Source organism: Pteropus alecto, unplaced genomic scaffold, assembly GCF_000325575.1.
Source record: "Pteropus alecto unplaced genomic scaffold, ASM32557v1 scaffold110, whole genome shotgun sequence".
Classification (NCBI taxonomy): Eukaryota; Metazoa; Chordata; class Mammalia; order Chiroptera; family Pteropodidae; genus Pteropus; species Pteropus alecto.
In genome coordinates, this window is record NW_006431920.1 from 1047320 (window position 1) to 1065646 (window position 18327).

General features: G+C 39.9%; 1 protein-coding gene across 1 annotated transcript in view; it reads right to left on the bottom strand.

Annotated features, from left to right (window-relative positions):
• DIS3L2 (DIS3 like 3'-5' exoribonuclease 2) overlaps window positions 1-18327 on the bottom strand; it is a 273001-nt gene that overhangs the window by 208219 nt on the left and 46455 nt on the right. Inside the window, exons 6-7 of the mRNA XM_015585355.2 lie at window positions 9580-9599; window positions 362-377 (exon numbers count right to left, since the gene is read on the bottom strand). Of these exons, the coding sequence (XP_015440841.1) occupies window positions 362-377; window positions 9580-9599 (36 nt within the window). The remainder of the gene's footprint in view (window positions 1-361; window positions 378-9579; window positions 9600-18327) is intronic.

Here is an 18327-nt window from a genome sequence, read left to right on the forward strand (position 1 = left end):
ACCGTGTGGTTCCTTGTAGAATTAGAACTATAGCATGAATCAGTTTGATAGATATACAGGTAGGTAGGTAGGTAGGTAGGTAGACAGACAGACAGACAGACAGACATAGAGAGATAGAGATAGAGATAGAGACAGAGACAGAGATAAGAGTATATACACATACATATATTTCCAGTTGTTCAGTGGGAGGGCTTGGGAGCATCTGGATTTCTCCTCTTAAAGGAACAGGGGCTTCTTGGCAAATGGCTGATTTCCAGGATAGTGCAGGGAAAATACAAGATGAGGGTAGAACATCTCCAGAAAATAATGTTCAAAGAATGATGAGACCATGTCAACATGACACAGATGCCAACTTGGGGACCTTCCACTGGCCAAATCTGGGACAAGTGGAACAAAATAATGAGAGCGACAGTTACTCCTCTGGGAAATTACATCATCTGCTGTCTCCATATGCAACCTACCCACCTGTCAGGAATCCTGAACTCCGGCACGTGCTCGATGGCATGGCAGCGTCCTCTCTCTGAGACGCCACTACCTCTTGCACACCTCAGACTCCAGCTTGGAGCTTCTGGCGGGTCATGACGGCATGAGCGCCGGTCTCTCCCTATAACGAGCCACCAAACGTGAGACCAGGCAAAGATGGAGAAGGGACCTCTCAGTAAGACGATGTCCGAGAAAGCAACACACTTCCATCTCGGGAGCCAAGGCAAGCTTTCTCCTCCTTCGGCATGACAGGGCTGGAGCAAATTCCCTAAGATCTTTGAATAAACGTTGACCTGATTTTAAAGAAGTCGTTTTCTTTAATAGCACAAACTAAAGGATTTTTTTTGTTGATGTTGTTGTTGTTGTTTTTGCCTTGTTTGGCCCTAAGTATGGTTTTGCATCATTACTTTAGAGAGGGGAGGGATAAGTTTTTCACTAATGAGGCAGTTCCTTCTCCGCCATGGAGACAACTGGATGTATATAATGCAATATCATTTCTAATCCATATTTCACATAAAGTCACATTTCATTTCAAACCAGCACCTCAAACAATCCCTGTGAGCGCTATGCACTTCCATGGTGCAGCAGCTGACACGACAGAGGAAGCTACTGTGAACTCTGAGACCAGGCTGGCTGCCACATACGAAAGTATCCATGGAGGTAATCTGCTTATGAGATTCAACTCTGAACAAGTAGAAAAGAATAAAAAAAGAAACCTGCCCACAAGCTGCAAAGGGCTGTATGTGCATGTGTGTTCGCAAGAGCGCAAAAGCCAGGAGCTTATCTACACTGTGGCTGATCTTCCTTTCAAGCTAAAACCTGCCCAGAGTCTTGGGGAGAAAGTTACATTAACAAGAAGCTCTCCAGCTTCACTGGATACGGCTCCAATCATGGAAGAAATAAGTCTTTGCTTTCCCATTAGCACTTACTTCCTTGCTTTGCAGGCAGCTAAGCGCAGGTACCAAACAGACAGCTATTTTCCAATAAGTGGGGCCCGTAAGAATCTCTTTGGGGTTACACACAGACACTGAGCTGCCCCCCAAACTGCTTTCGAACTTGGCTGGCAAAATCTAGTCTTAAAAGAGTTATTCCCAAGTCATCTAGATTTTGGTCTCATGCTGGGTTTGCTGGGGCTATAATTTTTGATATTTAAGCCAATGAATGGTGAGTCTTCTAGTGGTAAACTTTTTTTTAACTAACAATTTTCTGAGAAAGCTAGAAGAATAATTTTCATATTGTTCTACTTGAATCATTTTGAAAGTTGTCATCTTTCCCCTACTTTGACAGAAGCATAAAAACTGAGTTCAATGTGAACTGGTTCTGCCATATAACCTCACGGTTTATGCCACTGCAATAATTATTCTGAAAATTATGTTGGGCAGAGATTTTTGTATACAAAGTATCAGCCAAGAACAAACTTTTATAGCTGACTTCTAAACCCTTTAAAATTGCATTTTATAATGGAAATACTGACAGATGCTTTACGATTTTAATATTCCTAGAAGTACTATATTAATATTCCTAGTTTTTCCAAAATACAATACTATGAATTCAGGATCAGAGATGTAAAATTAAAACTTTTTTTATTTTTAAAAATATTTTTTAAAATAGGCACAAATAAAAATATGTTTTATGACTCAAACACAATTACATGCATCTACCTGCCATACTGTTACATTTATTTTGCAAATGCTTTCTTAAACTGTATTTCAATCTGTAGAAACCTTAACGCAAGAATTCTTTGTGATCAGTGATTGACTTCCACCTGACTTTACACCCATTCACCCATCTACAGATAGAGTCCAGTTCCTGTTTTCACACTCGGGAGAAGTAGAGGCATTATCTAATTTCATATCAATTTAAGATGAGGAAGGCTATAAACCAACAGGAGCCTTAGAAAACTTGAAACAGCTGGAGGCCATTTCTGGGAAGTAGGTACCCCAAAGAAGGAAAATCTGCAAAGAGGACATCTCAGTGCATTAAGACAGGCACAGTAGATATTTGGGGTTGAATGAATTTCTCCTCCACCATCCCAACTCCCACTATGCTCAATACCGGCTCATCAGCTCTAGTTAGAACCAGACTACCCAAACTACGTCCACAACATAACAACCAAACAGCATGCACTTACATCCTCTGGATTCCAGATGATCCGTGATATGAGGAAATAAACACAGAACTGAGCCCTCAAGGACTAAGGTACTGGCTTTGCTATTCAATACTTAATTTGAAGCACGCCCAGTTTCATCACCTTTAAAATAAGGAGGTTAGACGGAAAAATCATTACATCTCCACCTTCAAGACTCTATTACTCTCCAAGCGAAACCACTGGGGAAAAATGTAAAATATAAGTGACTTGTCAATAAGAGAGTAAGGATGGAAGGTGAGTTCATTAATGGAAAGGAATATTTAAACTAATTTTATGACCAAATCTGCTTGTGTTCAACTTAACCAGTACAATTTCAACATAATTATTTGATTACATTTGTGTACTGATCAAAGGTAACGCAGAGAAATGCTATTAACTGTTGTCTTGTTTTAAGATGAACACTTTTATTCAATATAATTCATTTTTATTTATATACAGAAAAATACACAAATCATAAATGTACAATATGATGAATTTTTACAAAGTAAGTACACATGCCCATGTGACTACTACCAAGATGAAGAAATCGAGTATTACCAAAGTGGATTAATTTTCTGTGCTGCATAAAAACTGACCACAAACTCAACAGCTTAAAACGAGATACATTTATCATCCCAAGTTTCTGTGGACCAGATGTCCTGGCAACGGCTTAGCTGGGTCCTGTGCTAAGGATCGTAAAGCTGCAATCAAGGTGTCGACTGGGGCTGGTGTCTTATCTGTGATATAAGGATCAGGGTCCTCTTAAAAGCCTGAGTCACTTTTGGCTAAATTTGTTTCCTCGCAAGCCTGGAACTCGCGGCAGCTTGCTTCTTTAGGGCTAGCAGGAGAGCATCTCTGACCTGTAGACCTAATGAGGTTGGGCTCACGAGGATAATTCCTTTATGGTTAAGTCAGTTGATTAGGGACTTTAATAACATCTGCAAAATCCCTTTACCTTTGCGAAATAACATAAATTACTCATGGGAGTAGTATCCCATTATATTCACAGATCCTACTCACACTCAAGGAGAGGGGATTGTAAGTGGTGTATATATCAGAGAAGGGGACACGCAAGGGCCATCTTAGAATTTTGCCTACTAGAGCCCACCTGGAAACTGCTCTCTTGCCCATTTGGTTACTGCCCTTCCAAGGATAAACATTATCCTGAAAAGCCCATAGTTTTGCATGTTTATAAGAAGAATTGTATAGTAAATATTCTTTTTTGCTTGGCTCTGTCGGCTCCAAGTTTGTGAGAGTCACATTAATTGTTGCTCACAGCTGTAGCTCATCCATTCTCACTGCTATATTATAATACCATACACATGTACCACAATGTATTCAACCAGTTGAGGATGCTTTATAGAACACTGCCTGAAGATTCTTGAACATGTTTTTTGGTGCATGAATGTATTCATTTCTGTTGCACATATACTTAAAAAATGGAACTTCTAGGTCACAGGGTATCTGCAACTTTAGAAGATGATACCAAGCAGCTTTCTAAAGTGACCAGACCAAGTGACATTCCCACCAGCAACACCTGAGAGTTCCAGTCACACTGCACCTCACCGACTTAGTACTGAATGTCCCTTTCAGTCTAATACTTCAGGTTGGGAAGTGGTACTGCATTATGGTTTTGACTTGCAGTTCCCCAGTAACTGCTGAAGTCGAGCATCTTTTCATAAATTTACTGGTCATGTGGATATCTTTTTATATACATATATAGCCTGTTTAAGTCTTTTGCCCATTTTTCTATTTGTTTTTTCCCTCAACGATTTGTGGGAATTCTCCATAAATTCTCGATGAGTCCTCTGCTGGATAGATGTGTCGTGCACGCCTTCTCCCACTCTGTGGGTTACTATTAACTTTCCTTATGGTGTTTTTGATGAATAGTTCTTTAACGTACTCCGATTTATTCATTTTTTTCCTTTATGGTTAGTGTTTTTTATGTCCTGTTTAAGAAATCTTTGCCGCCCCCCAGGGCATAAAGATACGCTCCATGTTTTCTTTTAAAAGCTTTGTGGTTTCACCTTTCACACTTGGATCTGTAATCCATCTAGAATTGATTTTTATGTATGGTATGAGATAAGAGTCAGCATTCTTTTTCTCCATATGGATATCCAGTTGGCCTAGCACTTACCTGTTGAAAGAACATTCTTTCCCTCACTGCACTACATTGTCACTTCTGTCATAAATCAAGTGACCATATATGAGTGAGTCTGTTTCTGGACTTTCATTCCATTCATCAGCTTATTTGTCTCTCCTTATATCAATACTACACTGTCTTATTTGTTCTTCAAAATTGGCTTAGTTATTTTTGGCCCTTTACATTGCCACCTATATTAAGAATAAGCTGGTCACTCTCCACACACACACGAACGATTCCTGGAATCTGGCTGGAATTGTGTTGAATCCATAGATCAATTTGGGAAGAATTAACATTTTTACTGTATGGAATTTTACAGTCCATTACCATTTAGTTAGGGCATCTTTAACTTCTCTTGATACCATTATGTAGTTTTCAAAGTGTAGGTCTTGCAAATCTTTCATTGTATTTATCCTGAAGTATTTGTTTTGATATGCTAATATAAAGGGTATCATTTTAATTACTGGTTTGCTGCTGATATATGGGATTACAAATAATTTTTATAGATTGACTTTGTATGTAGCAACCTCGATTCTTTTGGATTTTTCATATACATACATATATATGTATTTATATATATATATACACACACATAAATATACATATACATATAAATAAAATCGAGTAGTCTGAAAATAATGACCATCGTCTTACTTTCCCACTCTTATACCTTTTTCTCTATGCTTTACTGCATTGACTAGAACTGCTGGTATAATGGGGAATTGAAGTGGTGATCATATTATTTGTTTCATTCCATCAGAAGAAAAGTTTTCACTGTTTCACCATTAATTATGATTTTTGTAGGGTTTTGTTTTGTTTTTTGGTTGTTTTTTTTTTTTTTTTTTGGTAGAAAGCCTGTGTAAGGTTAAGGGGGTTTCTTTTTTTCACAGTTTGCTAACCTTCTGTCTCACCATATATTGGACTCTCTTTACCCTTATCTACCTTCCTCCTCCCTGCTTTCCTTCTACTGTTTTTTTGTTTTTTGTTTTTTGTTTTTTGGTTGTTTTTTTTTTTTTTTTTTTTGGTAGAAAGCCTGTGTAAGATTAAGGGGGTTTCTTCTATTACCAGTTTGCTAAGAATTTTTATTATAAATAGGTGTTGTACTTTACCAAATATTTTTCTGTAAAAATTGAAGTAATCATATGATTTTTTCCTTTCTTCTGTTAATGTGGTTAATTATGTTAAGTTTTATCCATTTTTAAACCACTTTATTGAGATATGATTGACATGTAAAAGCTGTACATTTTAATATATACAACTTAATGAAATTTGGAGGTGAGCCTGAAACCATCACCACCACAATTAAGGTCAAAGACATATCTATAACCTCCCAAAGTTTCTCTCAATCCCCTTTATTTTATTTTTGTGGTAAGAACACTTAACAGAGGATCTACCCTCTTAGCAAATTTTATGTACACAATAAAACATCATTAGCTATAGGCACTGTGCTGCACAGCAGATCTCCAGAACTTATTTTGCATAACTGAAATTTTGTACCCTTTGACCACCAGCTCACCTACTGAGTTTTGAACAGTAGTATAATCTTCCATTCCTGGACTAATTCACACTTGGTCCTAATATGTCACGCCTTCTATATCTCTATGGAGTAAATTTCCTATTAGTACTTTATTTAGGAAGTTTGCATCTTTGTTCATGAGAAAAATTTTCCTATAATTTTCCTGTATTGTCTTTGTCAGGTTTTGATATCAAAGATATGCTGGCCTCATAAATCATTTTAGTATTCTCCAGAAGAGTTCTGTAAGATTGTTCTTTTTCTTCTTTAAATATCTGGAACCATTCACTGGTAGTAAAACCATTTGACCCCGGAGTTTTCCTTGTTTAAAAAAAATGTTGAATTGAAGATGCAATTTCTTTACTAGATATGGAAATATTCAGATTTTCTATTTCTTCTTGTGACCATTTTGTTGAGTGTTTCAAGAAATTTGTCTAATACATATGAATTCTGCTTGCATTTTTGAAAAATACTTTCCCTGAGTATAGATATCTAGGTATCTATAGATATATTCTTTCTGCACTTTAAAGATACCATTCCATCAGTCCTCCTGTTGTTCCTTTGAAGAGATCTTATTTTCCAAACTGATGCTTTCAAGATTTTTCTCTTTGCTTTTCATAAGTTTATTATAGTGTGCCTATATATGATTTATTTTGTGTTAATCCTATTTGGTTTTTCTTGAGCTTCTCGAATCTGTGGCCTGACATCTTTTTAAGTTTTAGAAAACTCCTGGCCATTATCCCTTAAAATACTGTTTGAGTCTCATTCTCTCCCTCCTTTTCTCATTGGCTCACATTACATAAATGTAAGGTCTTTTCCTTGTGTCTAATATGCATTTTATACCTATTTCTGTATTTTCTATCCTTTTCTTTTTTTCTTGCCCCATTCTAAATATGTTTTACTGAGCTATTTTCCAGTCCACTAATCCTTTCTTCGACAGTATCTAATGTGCAGCTAAACACATATACTGAGTGGTCAATTTCTATTATTTTCAGTTCTAGAACTTCTATCTATTCTCGTTCTATAAGTACCAGTTTTCTGGTGAAATTAGCCATCTTGTCATCTATTATCTTGAGCATATTATCTCACTTATTTTTAAATAAATTTCTGATAATATCAAAATCTGATTTACCTGTGGTGTGTGTGTATTTTTTTCCTTGAATTTCGGTCAGCTGTCTTGTCTCCTGGTATACATGGTAATTTTTTATTAAATGCTGAACACTGTGGATATAAAATTGTAGGCACTCTCAAAGAGATTCTCTTCTTCCAGAGAAGATTCACCTTTCTTTCAGTGAGCAGTTAGAAAGGGGACAGATAACCCTAACCCAGTCAGAAATCAAGATGACTACAGGATGAATTTTCTGCCTTTTAAAAGTACACACCATCAACCCAACACTTCTACTATGGGTAGAAATTTTAGGGTTCAAAATATATACAATATAACAAGTGAATTATTCAATAATGGGTCATGAGTTCATGGAACTTATGAAATTAAGACTAGAAGTGCTCTGGGGCAGTTTACATAATATAGATGTTCTCCCATACAAATGTTCACATGAATTTTATCTTTCTTTGTTTTTACCTCCACAAATCCTATTACCTCTATTTGTAGGTCCTCTCTAAATCCCAGCAAAATCCTCCCTGCACATGTACACAGGCACATGTATACATTCTGTGTCTCACTCAACTAGGGATTCAAGATGATGGCCTAAAGGACAAGGAGGTAGGAAGGGGACAATTCCTTTTCCCGATGCTGCTTCTCAGCAACCATAGCTATCCGTGGAAAGCTTCAAGGCAAAATGGGAGAAAGGAAAATAAAATGAAAAGCAATTCATTCTTTATCAATTGCATATCTCAAACAAGGTCTCAAATAATTCTAAAATGAATGAGTTTAGGAAAGTTATTTAACTTATTAATTCTAAGACAAAAATCACTATAAGCATGACTGGTTTTTTCCTCCACATGAACTTAACTAAAGAGATTATTTTCTGCTAAAAGAACAGAATTTTCCTTTCAAATTAGTAAAAGTTAAAAAGCACTTCTGGCTTTTGCATTTATTAAAATAGTTTCCAACTATTAAGGTACTGATTAAATCTCCTTGTGGTTCCTAAACAAAAAAACAAACAACAGGTTTTGATAATAAGTTTCCCTGGTCCAAGAGATGACGTAAATTTTCTGTATGTGCTATGAGGGTGGCACACTGTCCGTCATGTTCAATGATGTCCTATTCCCTTATCTGGTGGACAACAGATGTCCAAAATCATATTTGTTGAATGAATCATCACATTAATGAATTAACAGAAAAGGAGACACTGACAGGTAAGTACCCTCCTTGCTTTAATTTATTTCATTATAAAAAATACATTTTAAACTACTTTTTAAATAATTTAATAATGAAACTGACGCCAATATATTTTTTAAGTTCTGTATAGCCTTAACAGAAGTACCTTGAAGATGGAAGTATGAACAAATACCCAAATTCAAGAATTTTCTGATTTAAGAATTGACTTTTCATCTGCCACCAGGCACTACTTTGTCATGAGTTAAACCAATATGCTCTGGCCTGTTTAGAAATGGACACACGAATAATGAAAAAAAATGCAACAGTTCAGTCCATCTTGCAAAGTAATCTATATCTGCAACATACTGTGTTTACAAAGGTCCCAGAAGAGTGCGGATCACAGGACAGTTACCCAATAAAGAGTCTGCCATTTCAACATCATCATATAGTAGGAGTCATTCATAATAAACAACACAAATAAAACACAGAAGAAAATATCTAATACCATTGGAATATGAACAGAGACATAATACCAGTGAGAAACATCCGAAGATATTTCAATACAGTAAAAAGGCAACCTTGAGTAACGATTGTGGAGCTATCAAGGAAAAGCTTCCCATAGGCAACAACCTATGAATCCAGTCTTGAAAGATGAGCAAGGGAGAGAGGAAGAGATACACGCAGAAAACGCAAGCAAAGGAAACAATGTGTGTGAAGACAAAACGTAGGCACACAGCTGGGTGGTGCACATTCAGTTCAAAGCCCTCCAGTCTGTGGTGCCTACGCTAAGGGTACATTAAAGGTAACAGGTGGCCCAAGAGGGCAGCGAGCAGGTCCTGCAAGGCCTTTATGTCACACGAAGGAGGAATATGATTGGTAACAAAGAGCTAATTGACTCTAGCCTGGGCCCACGTTAACTGGGAAATAGGTGAGCTACAGCACCTGGGCCACAGGGAGAAAACACACCGCCCCGGAACACTCAGATCTACAACCGCACTTATTCCATTCTCTACACCAAAGGAAATTAAGACGGAAACAAGTTTAGAACCATCTGTAAACATCGATGAAGTAAAATTACAGAAGACGTGTGTAATCGACATAGTCCACCTTTGATATTCAGAGGGGGAAGTCGCATGCAGCTCCCATGTGCAAACGTCCAGCAAACCTAACTTGACCCATCGCTATGTTCTCGCCTCTCATTAAAGTTAGTTCTGAAAACAAATTTCTGCTCCATAAGACCACTACATCTAGTGAATTCACCCTGTGAGCTTTAGTCACAAAATTTTAAGTCGAAAGAAACGATATCGGTCATTTTTCTCACATTGTTGGAAACACTGAAATTATTCAACAAGTACTATTCCCTGAATACAGAATGCTAGTCACCCAGCAGTCGGAGTCAAGAGAAAGAAAGTGAAAGAATGAAACTCACATTTCAAAAGCATCTATTTACCAGACACCATTTTAGGTGATTATAGGTCATTAATCCTTACCAAAAAAAACTTACTCCCATTTACAGATGAGGCCTCTAAACCTCAGAGCCAGTCAGTAAAAGGTCTAGAATGTGGACCCTAATCTGACTTGAGAAGCCCACGTTCTTTCTAGCATGCCATGAAATAGACATAAATACAGCAGAATTCATCCTCACCAGCGTAGACTTAGAAGGAATACGTGCTCACATGCCTGCGAACATACAGTTCCCCTGCCTAAAATATTCTCCTCTCCTCTGAATTTTCATGTGGCAAACTCTTCTTTCAAACCGAGACTGACATGCCGTCTATTCTAAGAAGCTTCACCCCATCCCCTTAAGCACAGCTGTCCTCTCTGCGCCCCCGAGTTCTGGCATCTGTACTCAGACCAGCTAGGGTACACGGCAAAGGGGACCACGGAGGCTTTCAGCACCGGTCTGCAAGTTCATCAAAGCGTGTTCGTCTCTGCAACCCCAGGACCTGGCCCAGTGTGAGGTACAACGTGGCTCAAAGGGCTGCTTGGCAGGGCAGGATGAGCAAGGTCCTTCATGAGGCCTCGTTATGCCTCTAGAACAGGCGTCGGCAAACTACAGCTCACAGGCCAGATCCAGCTGTTTTTGCAAATAAAGTTTTATTAGAACATAACTGCTTTCATGCTAAAATGGCAGCTTTGTGAGGCTATAAAAAAACCGTATGGCCTCAAAGCCTAAAACATTTACTATCTGGTCTTTTACAGAAAAAGTATCCCTTCAATTACCCAAGCCTGAAATGTAGGAGTCATCCTAGCCTGTTCCTTCTCCCTTACCTCCTCCATCCAATCCCCACGTTCCACCTTATTAAACGGTCTTCTATTTACCTCCTTGCAGTCTCCATGGCCTCCGCGACTCTTAACCATCTCTCACTGAGACTCTACTAAATAAATTTCTTGTCAGTCTCTCGTCAGTTTTGCCTCTTTCCTTGAAGCCCTTCACCCTACCACCAGAATGATATTTTGATACAGACAGGCATACCTGGCGGGTATTGGGGTTCAGTTCCAGACCCCTGCAATAATGCAAGTTTCACAATAAAGAAAGCCGTAATCTTTTTGCTGGTGGAGGATCTTGTCTTCAATTTGCAAGAAAACACATTTGTGAAATGATAAAAAAAACTAAATGTGCCTGTATACAAATCTGACTGTGTCACCTGTCCTGAAAAATTTTTAATGGCTCCCCACTGCCTATACAATAACAGCTGAACTCCTTTACACAGTAGGAAGACATTTCATGTAACTCCCCCAGTGCATCTACCAGCCTGGCCTCATCTCCTGCCAGATATTTTGATAAGCTCCGCAATATCAAAATATCTGTAGTTTTTCAAATCTACCATGTTGCTCCCTCTAGTTACCTACATTCATAATAGTTATGTATATGACCTAAATCATTACTAGTTTCTATAAAACACAGGATAAGCTATATCCATTGAAATTTTTTAAAAAACAAAAATTTAAACAATAGAAGTAACAAGCAACAATGTCACAATAATGCTATCAATAATAACCTCTTTACAGTTTACAAATATTACCAAATAAATGACAGTACCTTTCCTTCCTTGCCTTTCACTTACAAAAACTGCACCATTAACTTAATTCAAAGATCATCAAATTTACTTAGCATCATCCATTGTACTTTAAAGCAAGAATTACATAACTGAGGGTGATTGAAAGGCCATCTGACTTCTCTTTTCATTAGTGAGAATGAATGTGTAGTAAGTGATAAGCTTTTGCCTGATCTCCCTAATGACCCAGGGCGTATGACTTTTCAGATGGCTAGTCAAGAATGCAGCGTAACATCGATCCAGTGTGACAGTCATTAGTGCAGCTCGCCAGGTATACCCTGTCAGCCCTACGTGGCGACACCTACTGGGAAGGACTGCGCTTCTTGGTTCTCTCGTGGTTGAGCAAGGCCAGGTGACTCTTTCCAGCCAATGAGTTGTGAGCAGAACTGAGAGTCACTTCTGGAGAAAGGCATTTTAAATGTGGCCTTCAAGGGCTCTGTTTCCTTCTGCCACCAGGAAAGGGGACTACTCCTGATGACAGTTGTTTCATTTAGCCTGGACTCTGGAGTGAGACTAATGCAAGGCAAAGCCCTCCATGATCCTGATGGGCAAGGAGCGTGAGTAAGAAATAAGCCACGTCATTCCACGGCATAACCTCACCTGCCACACAACTGTCAGCGATTTGGACGCTTCAAAGAAACGCACATTGAGACAGGAACATTTTACGTCAACATCTTATGTCAACCTTTTGTCTGCTGTGAGTAAATGTTGTCAGTGGTAAATTCAAGAGCTAGAAATAGTAAATTTGAGTTATTCTGTGATCTTGGCCAAACTATGACTCTCAGTCCTCATTTCAAAGAAGAATAACAGTAACATCTGGCATTTCTTGAGCACTTATAACGTGCTAACGCTGCTTTAAGTGCTTTACCATTAACTCATTCCTTACGATGAGAGTGAATTTCACTGAAACATCTCCTTGGAGTTAAGGAGAAATGAATTCGTTTTCTAGCAAATAATCTTGAAACATTAATTGGGAGTTTCCCAGCACAAATAAGCTACCCTATCCTTAAATGATACATTCCTTATTTCAGACATTTCAATTTGAATTACAGAGATCTGAAGGCATGTTTAAAGCAGGCAAGAACCTGAAGTATTTGATCCTAGAACTGGCAGTAATGAAGAAGAAAAGATGATTGTTAAAAATAGACTTGTATATATAACAATTTGGGGAAAATCTGATCGTGCTAGTAGATATACCTTGCCTACCGTACCACTGTGGGTGGAGGCTCCGAAGAACTTGCCCTCCATCATTAAGTACCTTCCAAGTCTTTCAGGGCCTGCCACCCAGGCCAAGAAACCAAACAGTTCTAAGAAATTCTAATTCCACCGGAATTGAGAACAATCCAAAATGATAGTGGTTATATAAGAGATTGGATTAAATATAATCTAGTATGATGGGTGCGTATTTAAAGAAGAACTTGGAAGACAAAACTTTAAAACAATCACTTGAAGGAGAAGTTAGTTGTCAAAGGAAATAATTTACTGTGCTAGACCAATTTCATGTGACCATAAGAAGGCCTGGAACAGGCACTGAAAATTGGGGATTAAATGTGCACTTTGATTCTTTCTGTTGTTTGTTTAATTTAGAACAAGAGTATTTGCTCCTATAAGCACTTCCTTTATTCTTTCAAACTCAAGTTGTTTCCTTCTTTCTATGCCAATCTCTTCCAAAATACCCATCCACACTTCTATTATTCCCTTGCTGAAATTTTAGTATCTCTACACAAAAATGAGTTTCTTAGTAATTGTGTAATAAACGTGTTAGAAAATATAGAGTAACTGTCCCTGCTTCTCCGCCCTCTTTAATTCACATAGACTCTGCTTTGCTGTGAAATAATCCTGTCCCAAGAGAAATTAAGACAGCTGACGAATCGCTTGATTAATTTATCCCGACTGTACTCTGTCAGTACAATGCAGGCACTCAACAAATACCTGGGGGATAAGTGAAGAGCATTCTAGTTTAATCGATGTATTAAATCCATTCCAGCCTGTCTTACTATATTTTTAAATATTAAGCCAAAAGAACATAGGAGCTAAGTTCCAATGAGTAGAAATTTCACTTGAAATCCACCCTGACTCTTAAGCTAGTCGGCTTGTTTCACACTGTGTTATCTGACTGCATCTAACGTGAACGTGCTCTTGTCAGCCTCCCTCCCTCAGATTTCCTCTGGGCCACTGGCTATGGTTCCATCGACTAAGCCACTCACCCTAGTTCACAATCAAGCAAGGTAGGCAGTATTTAAACAGCTTCAGCTCCTCCTATAGGAGGCCTTTGCTTTTAACCCATCTTCCAGATCCAAGGTATCAGAGCTGAATTCTGGGTTCCCAAATCTCCCTTGTACAGCAAAAAAAAAAAAGCCCAGAATTCAGGGTTGGTCCTCCTCTTTGATTCTTGCTCCCAGTATCGCTCTAGCCAATTCTAGCTTGAGGATCAATCTCCAGCCCAGTGGCTGCCTCTACCAGTCAGCTCGTAATAAGACAGTCCCACATTTCTGGAATTAGAACCCAATCCCAAAGCCCCAAAAGAACTAAGCTCCTACAAGATAAATGTCTACCTGCCTTCTGAATACCTGTGCCACAGGCCCCACAAATTTGGGATCTGCTGCCAGCCAGTCAAGATGGCATCTGGGTTTGTAACCCCTTTGACTCCGTGCCTCATCCAGCAGGCTGCAGTTCTCGATTTGACATTCTAATTGGGTCAATGCTCTCAGCATCTGATCCATTATCTAGATGAGGTTGTGACGCATTCTCAACGCCTGCTTCCCTAATGCCCTGAGAAGCCAGTCTTAAGATACAACCACTAGAATTCCAGTTATTTCTTTCTAAACTCTTTCCTAAAAATAATACCAGGCCTTTGGTCATTTCAACTGATAGCATCATCTTCTTTACCCATGATGGCAACTCAAAACATTACCTAATGCTAAAGCATATATTCCTATTTTGGGGTTTATGTTGATTTTTATGATACCTAACAATATCTATCGACAGATCAAATAACTCTCTTCTTTATATCTCTGGACTAACAAATAGTAATGAGATCATGACATGAGGAGATGTGACCTGAATCCCAACTCTGTCACTCGCTAATTATATGTTGTCTAAATAAGATGTTTAAGCTACGCCTCAGGTTTCTCACTCACAAATGAGAACGAGATAACAGCAGACTAGATAATGGTGTGGGGCACTAAATACAGTTCCTGGCACATAGTAAGCACTAAAAACTTAGCAATCAGCAACGACATCCACAGGGTTTACCTACACTGATTTGTAAAGTAAAGAATTGGAATATTAAGGGAAGGAAATTAGGATAAACCTTTTACAGTAACAAAAAGGATGAAAGATAAGGTTGTTTAATGATTATAGGAGATGAACTTGACAAGAGAAAGGAAAGCAAAAGGAAGAGAATGAGAGAGGCAGAGTGAAGATCAAATGAATGGCAGACAGAAGACTTTACAAAGCAAAGAGCAGTATTCCATGAGCTTCTTTGTAAAGGGGGGCCAAGGATGTTGGTCTCCCTGGAGGGCAAGATCTCGAGAACAGGTAGGAATGTCCTGCCTTTGCCAGAGTCTAGGAGAGTTGGTTGAGGGGCTGCAGCACTTAGCCAATGACATGGCAAAAAGAGAGAGCCTTATTCCGTACGTTCCCCCTGAAAGGGGAAATTTTCACAATCCTCTCTTGCCAAATCATTCTCAGCCCGAATCACTCTCATCCTAAAACAAAACAAATCCTCTCTCCTTCTCCATTCCCATCCTCAAACCTTAATTAAAATGTAACCTCCTCTATGAAATCTGCCCCAATTCATTCAGACAGAGTTTGATGTTTCCATAACATGTATTTCTCTTTCTCCCCTGCAAACCATGTTACAATTGTTCCCATTCCCTTCCCATCGGTCTATGAGCTCCTTAAGAGCACAGCCAGTAACCTATCTGAGTCTGTACCTCCAGCATCTAGCACAGAGCAAGATGGCTGGAAGATGAGAAGCACCCGGGTACCCTGCACTGCTCCACGCAGAAACATCAGGATCATGGCTCCTAACCATTTGGGGGACATGTCCCCCTAACTTTGAAAACCTGAAGAAAGTCACAGACACTCAGCCTAGAAAAATATACACACACACACACTCAACACACACAAACACACACACGCACGCATACACACACACACGAAAAGTACAATAAGCTAAAAGTCAAAAGATCTGGATTCTACTCCTTGGTTCTGTGAAAAACTCCAAGTTCTCAAACAAGTCACTTAATTTCCCAATTGACAAGGTAAAGAAACTATCATTTGCCCTTCAACTATCCTTCATTAGATGTCTGTAATAAAAAAAAATACATATATACTAAAAATGTGGAAGAATGCTGAAATTAAAATTGTTGTGTAGAAGCAGGTTATGTTTTATTATTGCCTCACAGCTTGATACTTTTACAGCTCTCTGTTTTGCCAAAAAAAAACATGCTGTGAAATAAATTGACTGTTTACTACAACAGCTAAAAGAATCGTTTTTTCTAAAACCCCAATGGCCCTGTAGTTTACACACCCAAGAGGGGTGAGCGCAGCAAGTATAAAGAAGCAGAGATGAATAATCCAATTAATTCGCATTCGCTCACACCCTTTGACTACAAATTCCTCTGATAACAATATGCTTTTGTCCTAACAAACCTGTGATACAATTGGCCAGTATGCTTTGAGATGTTTATGTTCTACATGTCAGGGATTCTTGATGCCAGTCTGAATTTCTCCTCTCTCTAGTTTGGCCCTATCACCAACAACTGTCACAGGTGGGTGACAGTCAACAGAACTCCTCTCTTCAGAATGGGAAGCTGTGAAATACTCTAACCAATGAGTCCTAAGAGACACACCTAGTGGGACCGACTTTAATATGAAAAGCAACTGTCAGGCAGTCGCTGTGCAGACCCTCAGGAGCTCCACAGAAACGGAGTGAGGAAGGAGTCCTGGGCCGTCCCCCACGCTTCAAATCTTCTGCAGGCTGAGGGGGGCCTGCACACACACCAAGGCCACCCCTCTGTCTCTGCCCCTACTCTACTCCTACCAGTCCAGGCCTCTCTCTGTCTCCATGCCAGTATTTTACAGATATTAACTATAAAACAGAAAAACAACAAGCGGTGTCCATGTGGCCTGAATGTTGGACAGTGAGAATACTCTAAGAATTTCTACAAGTTCTTATCTGCGTAACTAGCTCCAGTGACCCAGAATCCACAAAATTAGACCTTTTAGGAAAAACCATGACTGCTGAGTTGACTCTAAAAGCAGGTATAGGCTTCTGTCTAGAAGCGAAGGCACCAAAGCAGAAGTAGGAATGCCCAAGTCCTAAACCTGGACTTTAGAACCCAATAACAAACACCTTCTCCTCCAACCCACTCCCATTTTCTTAGGCTTCCTGCCCAAAGCAAGAGAGCTTGACAATATCAGGAAAGGAGGTGCGTGCTGAAATGGGTGAAGAACAACGGAAATAATGCAACCAATTTACTCATTTCTATGCTTGTTTACTTCAGCCATCTCCTACCTCGGCCGAGGACAGTAAGGGTGCCAGGTGACTCGGCCTCGGTCTCTGTGAGCCCAACAACCGCTCTACCGTGCGCGCTCATCCCGACTCTTCCACCAGGCAACACCTCACACCCGCCCGGGCAGCCGCAGGCCCGCCCAGCTCGCTAACCACGCTTCTGCTTCTTTCAGTTCTACCCACCATCACCCCTTAAGTCAAAGGAAACCACCGTCTTTCTTGTCCTTCTTTGGCTCACTTTCACTATGATGCTGCCTCTTTACCCTGTCACATGACCTCTAGGAAATCTTCCTTTGGTGCGGCCGGGCCCTGATGCACTCCTCTCGTCTCCCTGGACCTGGCCGACACTGTGTTAGATGATGCATTCAAGAAAAGAGGAAGTGAACTAAATCAGTCTATGTCCCTAGGGCCTGGAGCCACCCCTTAGCTGTGCTTTCAGGGAATCGAGGGGAGGAGACTATACCTACAACTGGCAGCAACGGGGAGAGGGGACCTAGGACCATTCACTCATAAAACACTCGGCACTTAACTTGGCAGCATTAACCAAAAGTATCCTTAAATGTGTACAACTGTGAGTATTATCTGTCTCTTCCTACCTGCACTCCGCACCTGACTAAAAGCTCAGGGAGGGCAGGAACCATGCCGTCTTGATCATAATTTCCCCGCGCGCTATAAATTCCTGGCACGAGGTCGAACTCAGCTACCGCAGCCCCGGCAGATGCAGAGGGATTTAACCGATGCCGGAACAAAGCTCGGGTGTAAGGGAACACTTCCCACACCCTGGACAAGCTAACGATAAGAACCTGCATTTCTTGAGCTTCTACCATTGATCAGGCACCGTTCTACGACTTTTACAGGTATTCTCATTTAATTCTCATGACAAATCTATGAAGTAGGTACTAGATAATTCCCACTTTGTGGATGAAGCATTTGAGGCACAGTGAGAGGTCAGTTTGCAAGCCATGTGACGGGGGGACAGATCACAGGGGGACAGCAAGGAGAGCAACTCGAACCATTCGATGTCTGCTCCCCGATGCTGCGTCCTAAGTGTTATGAAGCCTGTGTCTGAAGCGACCACAGGGCCCGGGGGGTCCACAGCTGCTTCAGCTTATGATGCCTTCCTGGTACATCATGAAATGCTGAAGGCCCCGAGAAGCCTGTCATTAGAAAAAGCGGAGTTTAACTCACCTGCCACCGCT